This window comes from Emydura macquarii, unplaced genomic scaffold (assembly GCF_026122565.2).
Source record: "Emydura macquarii macquarii isolate MOO-44397 ecotype Brisbane River unplaced genomic scaffold, CSIRO-AGI_Emac_v2 contig_450, whole genome shotgun sequence".
Classification (NCBI taxonomy): Eukaryota; Metazoa; Chordata; order Testudines; family Chelidae; genus Emydura; species Emydura macquarii.
Window position 1 is genome coordinate 15,401,632 of NW_027130587.1, and position 15,094 is coordinate 15,416,725.

Consider the following 15,094-nt stretch of genomic DNA (forward strand, 5'->3'; position numbering starts at 1 on the left):
AAAACTAATTATCTTTCTTCCTAGGGTTCTGTCAAGTTTCACTGCAAGAAGTCTCCACTGCCTCATGCAAACATCAGTCCACACACCCAAGCCTATACTATCACTGGATTCAACCAAATCTTACTCGATCGGAAAAAGCTGCTCACTACATAATGTGGACTTTTGGCCACCTTAAGTATTTATTGCACTTTTTCCTTCAAGAAAGGACTTTTCAAGCTGTTGCTTCTAAATGTTTTAATCTACAATATTCCTGCCTGAGACACAGATCAATTGAAAAATATCTGCTGCTACCTTGGAGCCTTTTTTTTCTTCTTCTTCTTCTTCTAGTATATAAAGTTGCAGGTATATTGGCTGTTACCACAGACTTTTCTCCTATAGGTAATGGAAGTGTTAATAACAAAAACACTACTACACTATGACAACAAACAAAATCAGAAGAACCTTTTAATAGACCTATAAATATTTTTGGGGAAATACTTGAACAGCTCTTCAATCTAATGTAAAAATATGGTTTCAGCACTCCACACTACAGAGACAAGCACAAGGCCACCACTGAAATGAGGTTTTTTGTTAATCTGAACACTACTTCTGTATTCGATTCCCCCCCAGTAAACCTAGCACTACAATTTGCTGATGCTTATGAATAAAATGCAAGAACTTGTAAGACTGTTGTGAGCTTAGTGCTCAGGTGTCTCGGAAAAGGGGGATTTCAAGACTGGTCTCGCTTTCCTTTAGATGGTCAGAAACATTTAGATTGTATTTGATCCAAACTCAGAGGTAGTTTATAACGAGTTTCACCCTCTTTGTGCTGCTGAGCATCAGAGCCCCTCACTGCTATATTCATCTCCAGCATTAGGCTCCTGCACTGTGTATGGTAAGAAGTGTTTCTTAGCAGGCAAGCCTTTGGAGGGGTGGAGAAAAATGGCTCTGTTTCCTCTTAGTTGACTGGGAACAGGAAACTGGTTTTTTTTCCTTATGTACATGGCATTTTAATAAACTTAAATATCTTGTGCAGATATCTGAACTCTTAATTTCTCAGCAAGGCTTAGTTAAATGTTTGAAAGATCAAGTCAAACACTAGTGGACTTAGTCTCATCTTTCACCTTTCTGCACTTGATATCTGGAATTCCTAGCACAGCCACTGTTGGCAATGGAACTTGTACTAAGAGAAAGTCAGTCACAGCACTGAAACACAAAGCTTTACTTTGTTAGTACATCCAAAACACTTTCCTCTCTCACTCAGTACATCGACCATCTGTGCCAAAGCTTACCACACTCTCAACACTGGAGGTGAGAATTAAAATGCTGACATCCACAAGTTAAATATGATTAACACTAAGGAAAAAACACCTGAGGCTGTTTCAGCAAAGCACGTGGTAGTAAAATGTCTCTTCCATCATAGATAGCTGATCATGAATGTAGCTGTTCCTGAAGAGCGTCTCTCATTCCACAAGGAAGTTCTTTCTCTGAAGGTTCAACAACTCTCAAGCAGCAGTCTGCAAACTCCACAAACAATGGCTCTTGCATATACATTTTCAGAAGGGAATTCTTCTCTGTGGCTTGATCTACAGTTAGCAGCAGTTGCTGCAGATGGGGGTTGAGTAGTAGGGTTCTCAATTCTTTAGATTCCCCTATTTTAAAAATAAATTAAAGGAGGAAGAGTACAACATTTACAATGTAAGTAGGTGGGGATTAGACATAGCTTGAAGGTATTTTGTTTTTATTAAATGAATCCTGTGCTGCATCTGCTTGAGGAAAGCAAAAAAACTTAGTATGGGGGAGGGAAACTTACACATGTATTAACAAAAAACCCAGTCTTTCCCATTATCTGTTGTCTAAGGGCATGTCTACACTGCTGGAGACTTGGATCAATCAATCCCGGAAGTGCTCTTCAGTTGAGCTGATTAAACCACATCCCAAAGAGGAGTAAGGCTGCATCAACCGGAGGGCATCTCTGATCGAGGCAGCGCAGTGAAGACGCCATGGCACGGCAACGTAAGTTGACAGGAGATACACAAGTTACTTTACGTAGCTTGTGTATTTCCTGTTGATCGCCAGCAGCAGTGTAGACCAGGCCTCAGAGGACTTACTCACCTCTCCCTCCCTCCAAACCCTAGGCAGATGCTACTTTTATAAATATCCAGCTTCTTACAATTAGGGCATCAATCCAGATAGAAGCTTGGCTCTCTCAGTAGATCAGGCAGCACAGTCAAAGAATCTGTTGCTTATTTTATTTGAATGTGCATGTGCTGTGATGCTCACACTTCAGTTTATTCAGAAATTACTGTTAGTTTTTGTATAAACAACTTACTACCCCTCCCAATAGCATAATAAACAGGCCCACGGAGAACTGAGCTTTGAATCTCACATTTAGCTTTTACTAGAATGTAAGTGTTGTGACGGAAGCAGAACAGCTGTAAGCTTCAAGTGCAGACCATAGATTAATCTTAAAGCTTACCTAAGAGTTTGAGTTTCTGCAGTGGGACCCTATCCACCTCATCATCTCCGGTCAGGATATCATCTACAGACCAAGGGCTCCCTAAGGGGAACAGAAATATGGTTTAATCTATCTAAAATAGTAAGTCAGCTTAGGTCCAAAAGTCACAGCTACAAGACAATTTAATTTAATTTAAAAAAAAAAAAGCAGGTATGTTAGGATTGAACTCTCAAGCATTAGCTGTAGAGCAAAGCAGATTGTACAAGTTACTTTACAACAAATAGAATATGCTTAAAAAAGCAGAATGCTTCTCCTAAATATCGAATAGGCTAAAGGCACCATTTTAGGAAGTTCTATTCCAGCCAAACATGTCTCATTCTACTTATAGGAAAACCTTTCCCTCCCTTATATAAACAATAGCAGGCATGTGGTAAGATAAGCATGTATTCCGCAAAAAGTAGGAATCATTCTAAGATTGAGTATTATAACTGCAGTGATTTAAAACAGTTTGTTTTAATCTTCTGTATTAAAAAACTGACTAATTGGTGCCAGCATTTAAAACCCAGTATGGGTTTTTTTAATCTATTTAGGTAATTTTAACAGCTTTACAAATCACTGCATTTAAACAGCAGACAAAATAATCAGATAAATCATTACAATGAGCTTTTGTTTAGAGAAACATTATACACTAATCTAATCATTAGCTCTTTAACCATATTACTGAGGAAGCCTCTTTGCCCTACCCAGTAGTATTTCTGGTAATTTTATTGAATTTTATTTCTGGTAATTTTATTGAATGGCGTGACACTTTTGATTGCCCTCCCCATTGTTATGTTTCTTACCCTTGGATGTATTTTTTTTCCTTACGCATGCACGCACGCACCCCCCCTCATCTGTGATTTCCATTTTATGCATCTGAAGAAGTGGGTTACAGCCCACAAAAGCTTATGCCCACAGAAATTTGTTAGTCTTTAAGGTGCTACAGGACTCGCTGTTTTTGCTGTATACAAACTAACACGGCTACCACTCTGGAACTTTTGATTACATATATGTCAATCAACTGTTAATATAAAAAAAGGGGACAGGTGTACTTTTGTTTTCTTTTTAGCAGACAAATGTTTTTTGTCTGAATGCTGAACAAAGGGCAACCAAATATCTTTTTGTCCTCTATTTTTCTGGGTATGTAATTGGAGTGTTAATTTTTCCTAGTTCCTCGTTTTTGGACTTTTCCAATGAGAAGCTAGCAGTAACCTGAAAGATGAATTCTTCGGATCTTTGTGTGTGAGCATTGCTCTGCTAAGAAGCCCCATAAAGCTCATTTGGTAACAGATAGAAATATATTCAAAATAAATTCTGGCTAAAAGAAGCAAACACACCTTCATCTTCCTCTGATTTAACTCCTCTGAAAAGTGAGGCTGTGTCTGTAAGCAGTGTCTTCACAGCCTGATCCTGGTTTGGTACACACTGTTCTACGAAAAACGCAAAGTTACATTAATGCTCAAGAGGAGGAAGGTCACAGCTACACCTTAGCAGTGTTTTACAAATCGGTTTAGACTCGGAGTCAATAAAGTCATCTTCTCACCTTTATGCTGCTTGTAGCAGGGGACAGAGCAACTACAAAAAAAAAAAGCCATTTTTAAAACCCCCAGTTAAAGAGCGTCTGTGCTCCACAAGAAACCAACCACCCCCTGCAGTGACTCCTGGCTCCGGGCAGAGAAATCAACCGCCCGGATAAGGCGAGGGCTCCCCTAGGAGCAGCGAAATAAATACTTCCGCCGCGGTACCCAGGGCCCAGCAGCACGTCTAAGTCCAGGAACCAGGGGCCGCCGCCTTCCTATTCTACAGCCGCGCACGGGGGGGCCCCCGACACGGGCAGAGCCGGTCTCCAGCGAGCCCCGCTCCCAGCCGTTAACCACCCGGGCACGGGGGCCAGACTCCCCTTCTGCACCGCCACGGGCCATGCTCGGGCCGGGGGGCCCCTCCCAGGCCATGCAGCCTGCGGCCGGCACAGGGAAGGGGGCTCGGAGCGGGTGTTCCCGGCCAGAGGGGAAGGGGGGGCCGGCTGCTTCGTGAGCCCCGCCGCGAGGGGCCCAGCAGCGCACTCACTATCGGGCCCTGCAGCCCGGGCAGCGGTACCGGGGAGCCCCGCGCTCCCCGCACACGCAGCAGCAGTGCCCGCTCCCTGCCTCCTGCATCATTCGACTGCTGCTGCGGCGGCCACGCGCCGGCGCTGCACCGCGCCTGCGCCCTGGGCTCCAGCTCCAGCCCCGGTCAGCCGCTCGCCCATCGCCTCCACCCAGCTCTACTAATCCATCGCCGAGGCTAGAGGAGGCTCGCCCCCCCGGCGGGGGCTGTGGACGTGGCCGAACCCCCTGCGGGGAGGGGCCGGCCTCTCTGCCAGGGGTGCGGCGCGGTGCGGTGCAGTGCTGGCGGCCCCGGCCTGTGCACACACGCCCGCCCCCAAGGAGCAGCCGGCGCGCGGACAGGCGGGGGAGGGGCCCGGGAGGAGACGCTCCCTGTACCCACCCCTGCAGGGCCGTGTGCGGCGTGGGGGCTTCACGCCAGTCGGGTCTGAGCGCTGCCCAGCAATTACAGCACCACACAGCTCGCTCCTCTGTCCCTACTAGCCAGAAACTTGCTTGCTTCCACTCTGCAGCCAGCCCCTTGGCAATAGCCCGAGGGCAGCCAGCTGCGGTCTTAGCGACTTTAAAACCCGGTTCTTCCTCCAAACCAACTTCCTTCACACACCAGTGTCGTGCCTGTGCCACTCCCCACAACACTGGCCTGGCTAGAGCTTCCCGGGAGACACGCGTGCACTGGGGAGACAGCACGTTTGCAGGAATCGGCCCACGACTTCACGCCCGCAGGACCCAAGAATGGCACCTCACCACGTCTGTTTTCAGGCCTGCACTGTGCTCAGATACGGTCACGATGGACACGATGTAAGAATTCGAGAACCCCTTAACTCGCTTTACTCTGCTTCTCAAGGTCCAGCTGTTTCCCAGTCAAAAAATGCATTTTTGCTCTTCTCCTTACTGGATTTTCCATTATCATTTGCTACATTTATGATAACTCGATGACCTTTTTGTGGCTTCCACTTGCAAGGAAAGGGTGGACGTGTAGCTATAGCATTGTTGTCTCTTTTTGACCCAAGCTGCTAGTCAAATTTCAGGGTCCTGGCAAATGTTCCAGCTGAAAGCAGAAATTGATGTTTTTTCTTTGATGCAATCTTTTTATTTACAAGGAATGTACAAAGTCCTGCTCCTCCTAATACAGAAGGAACCATAAACAACAGGAGCAGTTCCTTAGCTTACAGCTGTAAGCCTCTTTACATACTCAAAAGCTCTCTAGCTTTTTCCAGGATCACACTATGCTCACAAACAACTTCAGGATACGGCCCAATCCTGTAGTCCTTGGAATACTGCTGTGATAATGGCTGCAGCATCAGACCCAGAATCTTTATCACCTTTGAGCAAGCTACAGGCTTGACTTTCTTGCTTTTTCCCCTCTGTCAGACTCTGAGTTCTTGTCTGTCCTCAGTTTTTATGTGTTCTGTCACATACCCACATGTACTTTCCGCACCCACACAGTGCTATTTTCTGGACAGATTCTGTTAGGCTTTGTTTTAGGTGTGGGCCTTTAAGAGTTTCTTATAGCTAACCTAAGCAAAAGTTGTGTTCACACATCAGCTTGAACGAGGTTTTAAAGTCAGCCCTTAACAAGAATTAACCATGCAGGTCCCAACACTACAAAGTTGGGAGTCAGAACTGCTGGTCTATTCTCAGTTCTGTCACTGAATCATTGTGTGAAGTGAGTTAAACGAAATTTTCCATGTGTCCACTAATTTTGAATATTTTAATTTTTAGGGCATCAAGTTTGAAAATCAGGGCTAGGTATCTCAGTGGAGGCTGCAGAACCTGTGCTTCTAAAGAATGGTACTCTAATAGTTACTGGTAATTTGGCCTGAACCTTTCTGAACTTCAGTCCCTCCCTATGAAATAGGAATGGTAACTTCTACATCTCAAGCACATAGTGAAGCATGTAGTTAATTCATTGATATCTGTACTTTGAGATCCTTAAATGGAAAGAGCTATAGCAGTACCAAATATTATTAGGAATTTCCTAAAGAAATCTATGGATATATTTTGTCAGTTTCAATATGGAGACTAGTAACCGTCTACATTAAAGGACTGGTCCTAAGATCCATTCTCAGCACTCACCTTCCTCTGGATCAGGTCTCAAGGTTGTATCAATTTACTACTGAAGTCAATGACAAAACACACTAGGAGCCGGTTCAGGATGTTCAGGGTACGCCTACACAAGAAGCATCAGTTAGATATTAGGATAAAAGAGAAGTTCAGGTCTGTTTCCCTAGAAAAAAGTTTTTCTCCTCCTTCTTGAGTCAATGCCTCCCTCTCCCCCAATCCTTTTTAGATGTTTGAATTAATTTGATGCATTCAGACAGGATACTTTTATTGACAACAGTGTCACCTGCTGGAATGAACCTTTCAGTGTTCCACAAAGTCAACTAAGGGGGTTGATTTTCAAATGAATAGATCGGAGTTAGGTGACAAACTCTAATTGGCTTTCACGGAGCCTTTGAAAATTTCCCTCTAAATTCGTACAACTTCTACAGATATTTGGCACTTTTTGCACATCTGGGTGACTATGGGCTCATTCTATTCTATTCTTTCTAGAAACTTCAGCTACAAGCACTGGAAATCCTCCAATCTACATCAGCAGCCCCTGCTTTGTTCAGTAAAAACCTGATGTGAATTTGATGAACCTCAGACTATGATTCACTTTTGGAATATTAAATATCTATTGTATTCACACAGAGAAAACAGTTTGTTTAATGTTAGGTGAGGTTACATTGCTACTTCACTAACATCTTCCTCAAATGCTGGAAAACTAGCAAATACATAGTTAAGAACCACACTTCTATTTCTCTATCTATACCCACATAAAAGGTATGAACTCTCTCCTATTACTATCCTTCCACAAGTTATTGTTAACACCCACAGTTCTGTAAAGCACCATGCAGGCTTACCTCCAACATACATACAAGGACAGCACATACGTTCAAAGAAATTTTAAACCCCCCACATATCTTAAAAGAAGGTGCTATAGTTTTAACATGTGTCTCTTTGTATGCATATTGGATTTAAGGCTGTATGGTAGTTTATACAAGTAGATAGGTTAAATGTTGTTCTCTTCTTCAAAGCAGTCTACAAATGAAAGCATATGTCTCCTTGGATAAACTACCATACATGTTGCTTTGATCTTCTTTTTAAAGAGGAAGTGCTCACAGTGCTGTTTTCCCTATAGTCCTGCTCTGGAGAGGCTTGTGGTGAGAAACAGAGGGACCCTCCTACAAAACCCTCATAATTCCTCTCCCTTCCCCATTCTCTTTTTTTGCTCGTTTAGTGACGGGTCTGGAAAGGGGTTAGAGAGGTCATTAGCTAAGAAAAGTTGGATTTGGAGATGAGATTCTGAAAGAGTCTGGTATTTAGATGGATAAAGAGAGAAGTGGTCTTCCAGATTAGAGGGACAAAGTAGGAGGATTTCCTATTCTTCATGAAAAAATAGGGATTCTTTAAAGAAAAAGAAGTCTAGTAATGGAGAGGCTACTAAAGAGAACCATGGATTCTGTACTGAAGCTATGGTAATAATCTGCTACATGTAGTGGCATATTTCTGGAAGAAATCCCTTTATAAGCCAAGTCAAAGGGGTGGAAGCTGTAGACCACATTATACATTCTCCAAATGATAACAGCTCCCTGCATGTTACTGTTGGTTTAGCAACAGGTCTCAGTTCCATGTGAGCTGATCAGGAGTGCTGGGTTTGAAAGCTGGTGTACAGGAGTTTGGATCTGAAAACAAGTAGAGAGAGAAGGGACCCCCTGAATGGCAACATGATAATCTAAAGCAAATATTTACTGCTGTACAGAGTTAATGTTTAAACTGAATGAATGTTAGTTACCAGAGTTCATCTTACAGTCTGGGTGGTACAAAGCACAAGAACACTACTCACGAGATCAGTCACGAACAGCAGCCTGGTAAAGGGCAGTTTCAGCTTTGGTGCGCTTGGATTTATGAGGTGCATTTGTTTTGCACCATAAATAAAAGAAGTGACAGGCAGTACTTCAGGCTTATCAACACACTGATGAGGAAAATGCAATTTGCATTCAAATACCACAGTGATGAGCATGTTATAAATACCCAGACAGAGTATTTTACTTCATATTTTCAGCACTGGATCTACAGTTCCTATGAAACTATTCATCCTGGAGGATCACTTGCAAATCCTGCTTCCCTTACTCATAAGTTTACAGTGCAGAATGCAGCTGCCCTCTTGTGATGTTCCATGCAGAACGCACATTTCACACCTGTGCGCTCTCTAGCTTTCTGATTACTGGATGAATCTTAAGATATTAACAAAGCCTGGATACACTGAACCTGGGTATGGCATATGGTTCTTCCGTTTTGCCAGGCTTTTACAGAGGTGGCGATGAGGAGGGGGGTGAATAACCTTATGGAGTGGGGAAGAGGAGGAGTTTATATAGATGGGTTGGAGGTCAATTACCTAATATATATCTGGGTGTATATTTTAGTGACTAAGTACCTTAGACAGAAGCCTTTTTAAATTTGAAAAAATAAATCTGGATTCCTAGTTACAGGACCTTCTCTTGCTTCTTATTGTTATTACTGATGTAATACTTACACATCATACACCAAATCGATGCCCCTTTGTGGGAGGCACTGAACACTCACAGAGCAGGAGACAGTTCCTGCTGTGAAGAGATTACAGTCTAAATAGACAACGCCTAAGAAGGGAAATAGAAGTACAGATAAGAAGTGATTTGTTCAAAGTCACACATCAGTGGCAATGCCAGAAAGAGAACCCCAGTCTGCTAGCCCAGTGACCTAGCCACTGGACCACATTTCTCTCAAGTCAAAGCAATGAGTTTTGCTATTGACTTTAGTAGGAACAGCATCGTGCCTGAACAAAAGGTGCTGTAGCAGTACAAAGTTTTATTTGTGAATTGCGAGGTTTGAGATTATTTTGTCTTTGAAGGGCCCTCTGGCTAGGCGCCAACTGTTCGTTATATTGCTTTTAAAAGAATTTCAATATATTTTATAATCATCATCACAGATAAATGGCAAGTTAAATATGCTGGTTGCTACATTTCAGCTTGCCAAGGTCAACATGGATGTTAATGCAGTTATGCACAATAAATATCACTCCCTCTTTTATCTTTACAATCTGCCCTTTAGTAGGTTTTGTTTTTAATCTCCTGATTTAAAATTCAGGTTGAAATATATTAGAGAGAAACAGATGTTTAGATGTTTGCAGATAATTTCTGAAATACAATTAAGAATACAGTAATATTTAAAAGAAATGGAAGAGAGTTTGTCCTACTTGACTTATATGACACTTTGACATCATTTATTTGAATGCATTAGTCATTATTGTTTACTTAGTACTGTCATTTTCTTAAAAATAATGGATGGATTTCAAATGTTTGCTTAAAAATATAAAAACACCTCTCAAATTTTCCATATTAGAGTCACAGTCAAGACGTCTTTTGATACCAATATCCATAAAACACTAAATCACTGATCTGTAAATGTTATTGAACTTACCTAAGTGTTAAATTAACTGATGCACATCACCATCATATTAAACTAAACATGCTGTTTCAGACCCTCTCAACAAAAGGCTGATGATATTGAAGGAAAATTTCACCTAAGCCTTTAGAGGTTTCAGAGTTATAATTAAAAACAAACAAACTAAAACCACCCAAAAAACAAACAAAAAAATCTTGAAATTTATAAAAACAAATAGTTTTTTTTTCAAAACTCCAAATTTGCAATACAAGGGCTGATTTTCAAATGATGATTTTGTTTGGATTATGTGTGTTTGTGGTGTGACTATGAATCCATATTACTGTATTTTCATATACCAGACAATGTCCATTTAAGCAGTCTTTTTAATAAAAAGGTGAGCTTGTGTAACGAGGATTTCTAAGTGCAGATTTCTGTTTTCACAACCATACATATGGTGTTTTAGGACTATCTCAAATCACTCAAAACTTAGAATAATATCACAAAAGTTAATTTTGAACAATAAAGCACAGAGTTGAAAAATTAGTTTTTCATCTTCAAGTCTATTTAAGGAAATATGGAAAAATAAACTATTCAAGTAACCAGTTTTGGGGGGAAACCCTTCCTCTTTTAAATTAGATGCAGATGAACTAAGTTTTAATACCAGTTTTAAAATTTTTATTAAAAAAATTATTTTCTTGGTACACAATTAACTTCATTATAGATTTGACATCGTAAAACTGAAGTGTGTTTTTCAACTGATGTTATAGTTCAAGTTTTAAAGTGGGGGCAGTGTGAGAAGTAGAAATATGAAGAAATAAAAAGGTAGGAAGTATAGGATCATAAATGTTTCACAAAAAAGACTCAATTCAACTATATTTTGCAATCAAAAAGGCTACAGTACTAAACTATGTTGTGTGCTATGTTAATAGAAAAAGAAATAAATTTTTGCACACAGAAATTACTTTAAATAAATAGCTGAAATTTCAATTTTTTCTACTATTTCTAAAAATTTTCTTGCAAATGAACACAAAGTTTCCTTTAAAAAACATAAAACAATACAAAAAGAATGAAAGTTTGGTAGTAATACAAGCACAACAGAGCCACATTTCCAAATGCAAAGTAAATAGTATCAATGGATTTATTTTTATTTCTTAATGCAAAATAAATCTTATGTTTCCTGTAAAGGGACAGACAAATCAGGCATACACAGAAGAATTGTTCGCAGACAAATAACTGCTACTTACAGCTCCTGCATTCAGAGTCAAGGATTAACTGAATAATCAAGTGAAGTTAAGATAATGTAAAAAAAAAAAAAAAACCCCAATTGATTTAACTCATGTAACTCTTTCCTTTCAAAAAAATCAGCATTGCTATTTTATCACAGCAAGACAAATGGGTCATTCAGAGAAGCACCTAACAGATCATTTCAATTATTGCATTTCTGTAGTCCAATAACTGAAACAGGATAATGTTCGTGATCAGTTTTTTGCTCATTTAAAAAAAAAAAAAAAAAAAAAAAAAAGACAGCCTTGTTTGGGTTTTCTGCTTCCCTGTGTACTTGGTATGAATTTCTTCACAGATGCATTACAAAGCCAGGACCCAAAGATCTCAAATCAGTGATGATGGTTCTTATGGAATAGTTAACCGGTCCAAGCACTGCTTCTGCCAAAGTGGCAACAGGGAACTGTCCACTTGCCCTAGTTCTGAAATTGACCCATGGTTGTAGGCCAATCTTTGGCATGCTAAAACTTGAGTGTAGCTTTACAAGAGAGAACCACAGTCCATCTGAAGAGCTACAAGCATATAGAAATTGTATATCTCTCTCTATATATCTCTATAAGCTACTTACACAAATATACTGAATGTGTTATGTGAGTCACATACAATTCCAGTCTAGGTCAAATATTCCCAATGACTTGCGCTTGGATGCGGTTGCGGGCAGGGCACTTCAAAAACTTGAGTTTACTGCCCAGTGTTTTGACTTGGAGCGTGTATATGATGGGGTTCCCCAAAGAGTTCATGGTTATCATCATAGCCGTACAGTTTCGAAACACATAGACACTTGGATACAGGTCAGTGGGGCACAGACGGTTGGTTGCATCTAACACAACTCCTGCAAAAAAAGGTGCATAGGAAACCAATGCCAGAAGCCAGATAAAGACACTAGTTCTGGCAACCTGGACTTCAGCTGATTTGTAGGTGCCATTGGCTTGTCCATGCGCTCCCAATGTGAACTTCTGTTTCCTCAAGATGGCAATGATGCTAAGGTATGTGAACAGAGGCAAGATAAAGGCCACCACACAGTTGGGGATGGTGATGAAGATGAGATAGTCAACACAAAAGGGACTGTAGAGAGCAGAGATGTTTTCCTTGTTGTGCAAGCAATTCCACCCCACTAGTGGCATGCAACCCAAAAAGAAGGCAAGTGCCCAGTTAATTAGAGCTGCAGCTAGTGACTGGTTTCTGGAAACTCTGCATCTCATCCTGAGGCTTTCGGCCACAGCCATGTAGCGCTCAATTCCAATGCTGACTAAATTATAGACGGTGGACAGAATAGACATAGTATAAAAGGCATAAGCTATAAGGATATCCTTGGATCCAAAGATTGTGCTTTCTGGGTTAGCGATGAAGAGCATTGAAATCCAAAAGCCTGAAGAGCTGGTGAGGAGATCAGAAAAAGCCAAATTGCAGAAAAGAATAAAAATGGGTTTATGCAGATCCTTTGTAGACAATATGGTAATGATGACCGCACAGTTGAAGATCACAGATGCTATGTTAATGATCAGTTGAGGGATGCCCAGTGCAAGGACTAGATGTGAGCTCCAGATTTCAGTGCTGTTGACAGAACAGTTTGGATATTTGTTCATGGTGGAAAATCCAATTTTAAACTACTAAAATATACTGCTTTGTATATCCCATATTCCGTGAGAGTGAATAGTGCAAGATGTATTATTGCGCCCTTGCTGTGTAGTTCAAAAATTAATCTTTTTGATGGAGTTTCTTTTGCCACATCATCCTCCTAATAATGGATTAAATGTAAACCTTTGGTGCATTTAAGCACTTCGGTAATCAACTCAGGGGCATGGCTAAAGCCCTTCAGGTTGCTAGGATAACCAAAGGTGACAAACATATTCAATAAAGTATCATTCGTCTGCCTATGGCAACCTTCCTCTGCGTACAGCAACCTTTATCAAACAGTAAATATTTACTGCCTACAATAGAATTATATGATCAGATTAGTAATTATAAAATCTCTGATGGTATCCAAAAAAAGAAATTAATGTGAATTCAGGCCCTGATTAATAGATAAAGGAGATAGAGATAAACTGTAAACTGTAGTATGGTAATATTTAGAGGAGCATGTCATTGGGTGGAAATTAAATGTGGAAAACAACATTTTAGCTTCACTGTCCTGAGCCCCAATCCAGCAAAGCACTTAAAACATGCTTAAAGTTAAAACTGTGAATAGTCCCATTGATTTCAGTGGAATTCTCATGTGCTTAAAGTTAAGCATGTGTTTACGTGCTTTTGCTGGCTCAGGGCCCTGGTTTTCCTTTAATTCAATCCCCAAACCTGCAATCAATTCAATTCAATCCCCAAACCTCAATCAAATCCCTTTGCAATGTTCCAGAGAGGTCCATGCAGGTGGAAGGATCTGCCCACACAGATCTGATTGCAGAACTGAAGCCTATATTTGCAGAAACATCATTTTCAAGGAGGACAATAAAAATTGTTTCATGACCAATAGCTAAATATAATGGGCCCGAGTCTCACTCTCTTGCTTTGGTGTAAACCAGAGCACCTCTGTTTTCTTTTTGAAGTTAAAACATGTATTGAATGAGAAGGTCTATTAGTAGGATTTTCAAAAGCACCCAAGCAGATTAGGTACCTAACTCTTAATAAAATCAATGGAAGTTAAGCACCGAAGCTACTTAGGTGCTTTTGAAATCTCAATATATGTATTTATCTAGTCCTGATATAAGTAGACAGCAGGCACATGACAAGCATCTATATGTATATATTCATTAGGAGATATTCCATATGGTACCAGTGTAATTCATGATTCTTTTCTCATTTATTTTGTGTAAAAGCTATATGAGATTCAAGAACCAGATTTAAAGTGCTTGAGCCTCGTTGGAAAAAGGCTGGTCTTGGAACGTACATTTTAAAAATGCATGTTAGACAGTAGAGGTCACTGTTGTTACAAAGAACATTCTACAGCTATATACAGGGTGCGTGGGGAAAATGGAGAAACTGGGAGAATTTCAAAGTTCTTTGGGAGTATCACAAAAAGGCAAATATTCACGTTATCCTCCCCCCCCCCTTTACTGAGTCTGATGGCTTTTCTTTTCTTTTTTTAACATCATATCAGCCAGCCCAAACAGTAAATCAATATGTGAATTTGCATTGGTACACAGGTACCTTTCTACATCCAAACAGCTGCTTTTTGTCCATAAAACTATCTTTTTATATATACAGCCTTCTCTTTTTTATCACAAAAAAACCTTCTGCACAGAGACCTGCTGAAATGCTTACACTATTATTTGGCTGTCCAAGATGAGGACCCAGTGGTGCAAGTTTCCTGTGAGCAAAATTACCAAATTGGGTTATACTGAAAAGTTTCTGAAACAGAATTGCAGAATAATTTGAAATCAGCTGATGATGCACCAGGTCATGAGTTTGTATCATTATTCTAATAATCATAAGGTTTATTTTTATTAGAAATAAGTATCTTATTACAGTTGAATTGTAATATCTCTGTCCATAGTTCGAACAGCAGTTTTGGACTTGATGCAGAAATTACTGGCATGGGTGAAGTTCTATGGACTATGTTATGTAGGAGGTCAGAGACTAGATTATCATAACTGTCTCTTCTGGCCTTAAAATCTGTGAATCTGTGAATCACATAATAGTTCTGCCAGCATTTTACAGCATTCAGCAAACCGGAAAGTAAGAAATTCATATAAAAATGTTGGACATGAAAAGGAAAACAAAATAATCCCACTTTATATTAAGTGCCTTATGAAATTGAACAAGGGTTAACAGA

General features: G+C 40.3%; 3 protein-coding genes across 4 annotated transcripts in view; 1 reads left to right on the top strand and 2 right to left on the bottom strand.

Moving 5' to 3' along the window:
- Positions 1-732, top strand: part of MYO19 (myosin XIX) — a 29,217-nt gene extending 28,485 nt beyond the window's left edge. For both annotated transcript variants that reach the window (XM_067538121.1, XM_067538122.1), the window contains one exon: positions 25-732. In XM_067538121.1, coding sequence (XP_067394222.1) covers positions 25-153 — 129 coding nt within the window. In that variant the 3' untranslated portion in view covers positions 154-732. The remainder of the gene's footprint in view (positions 1-24) is intronic.
- A 454-nt stretch (positions 733-1,186) lies between these two features.
- Positions 1,187-5,244, bottom strand: ZNHIT3 (zinc finger HIT-type containing 3). Its single transcript, XM_067538127.1, has 5 exons — positions 4,544-5,244; positions 4,020-4,051; positions 3,814-3,906; positions 2,459-2,539; positions 1,187-1,631 (listed from the first exon to the last, which is right to left on the bottom strand). The coding sequence occupies exons 1-5, from the start codon at positions 4,633-4,635 to the stop codon at positions 1,411-1,413; spliced, it is 519 nt and encodes a 172-aa protein (XP_067394228.1). The 5' UTR covers positions 4,636-5,244; the 3' UTR covers positions 1,187-1,410.
- A 6,701-nt stretch (positions 5,245-11,945) lies between these two features.
- LOC137146669 (lysophosphatidic acid receptor 1-B-like) lies at positions 11,946-12,914 on the bottom strand. The gene has a single exon (XM_067538167.1). The coding sequence runs from the start codon at positions 12,912-12,914 to the stop codon at positions 11,946-11,948; it is 969 nt and encodes a 322-aa protein (XP_067394268.1).
- Between the last annotated feature and the right edge of the window lie 2,180 nt (positions 12,915-15,094).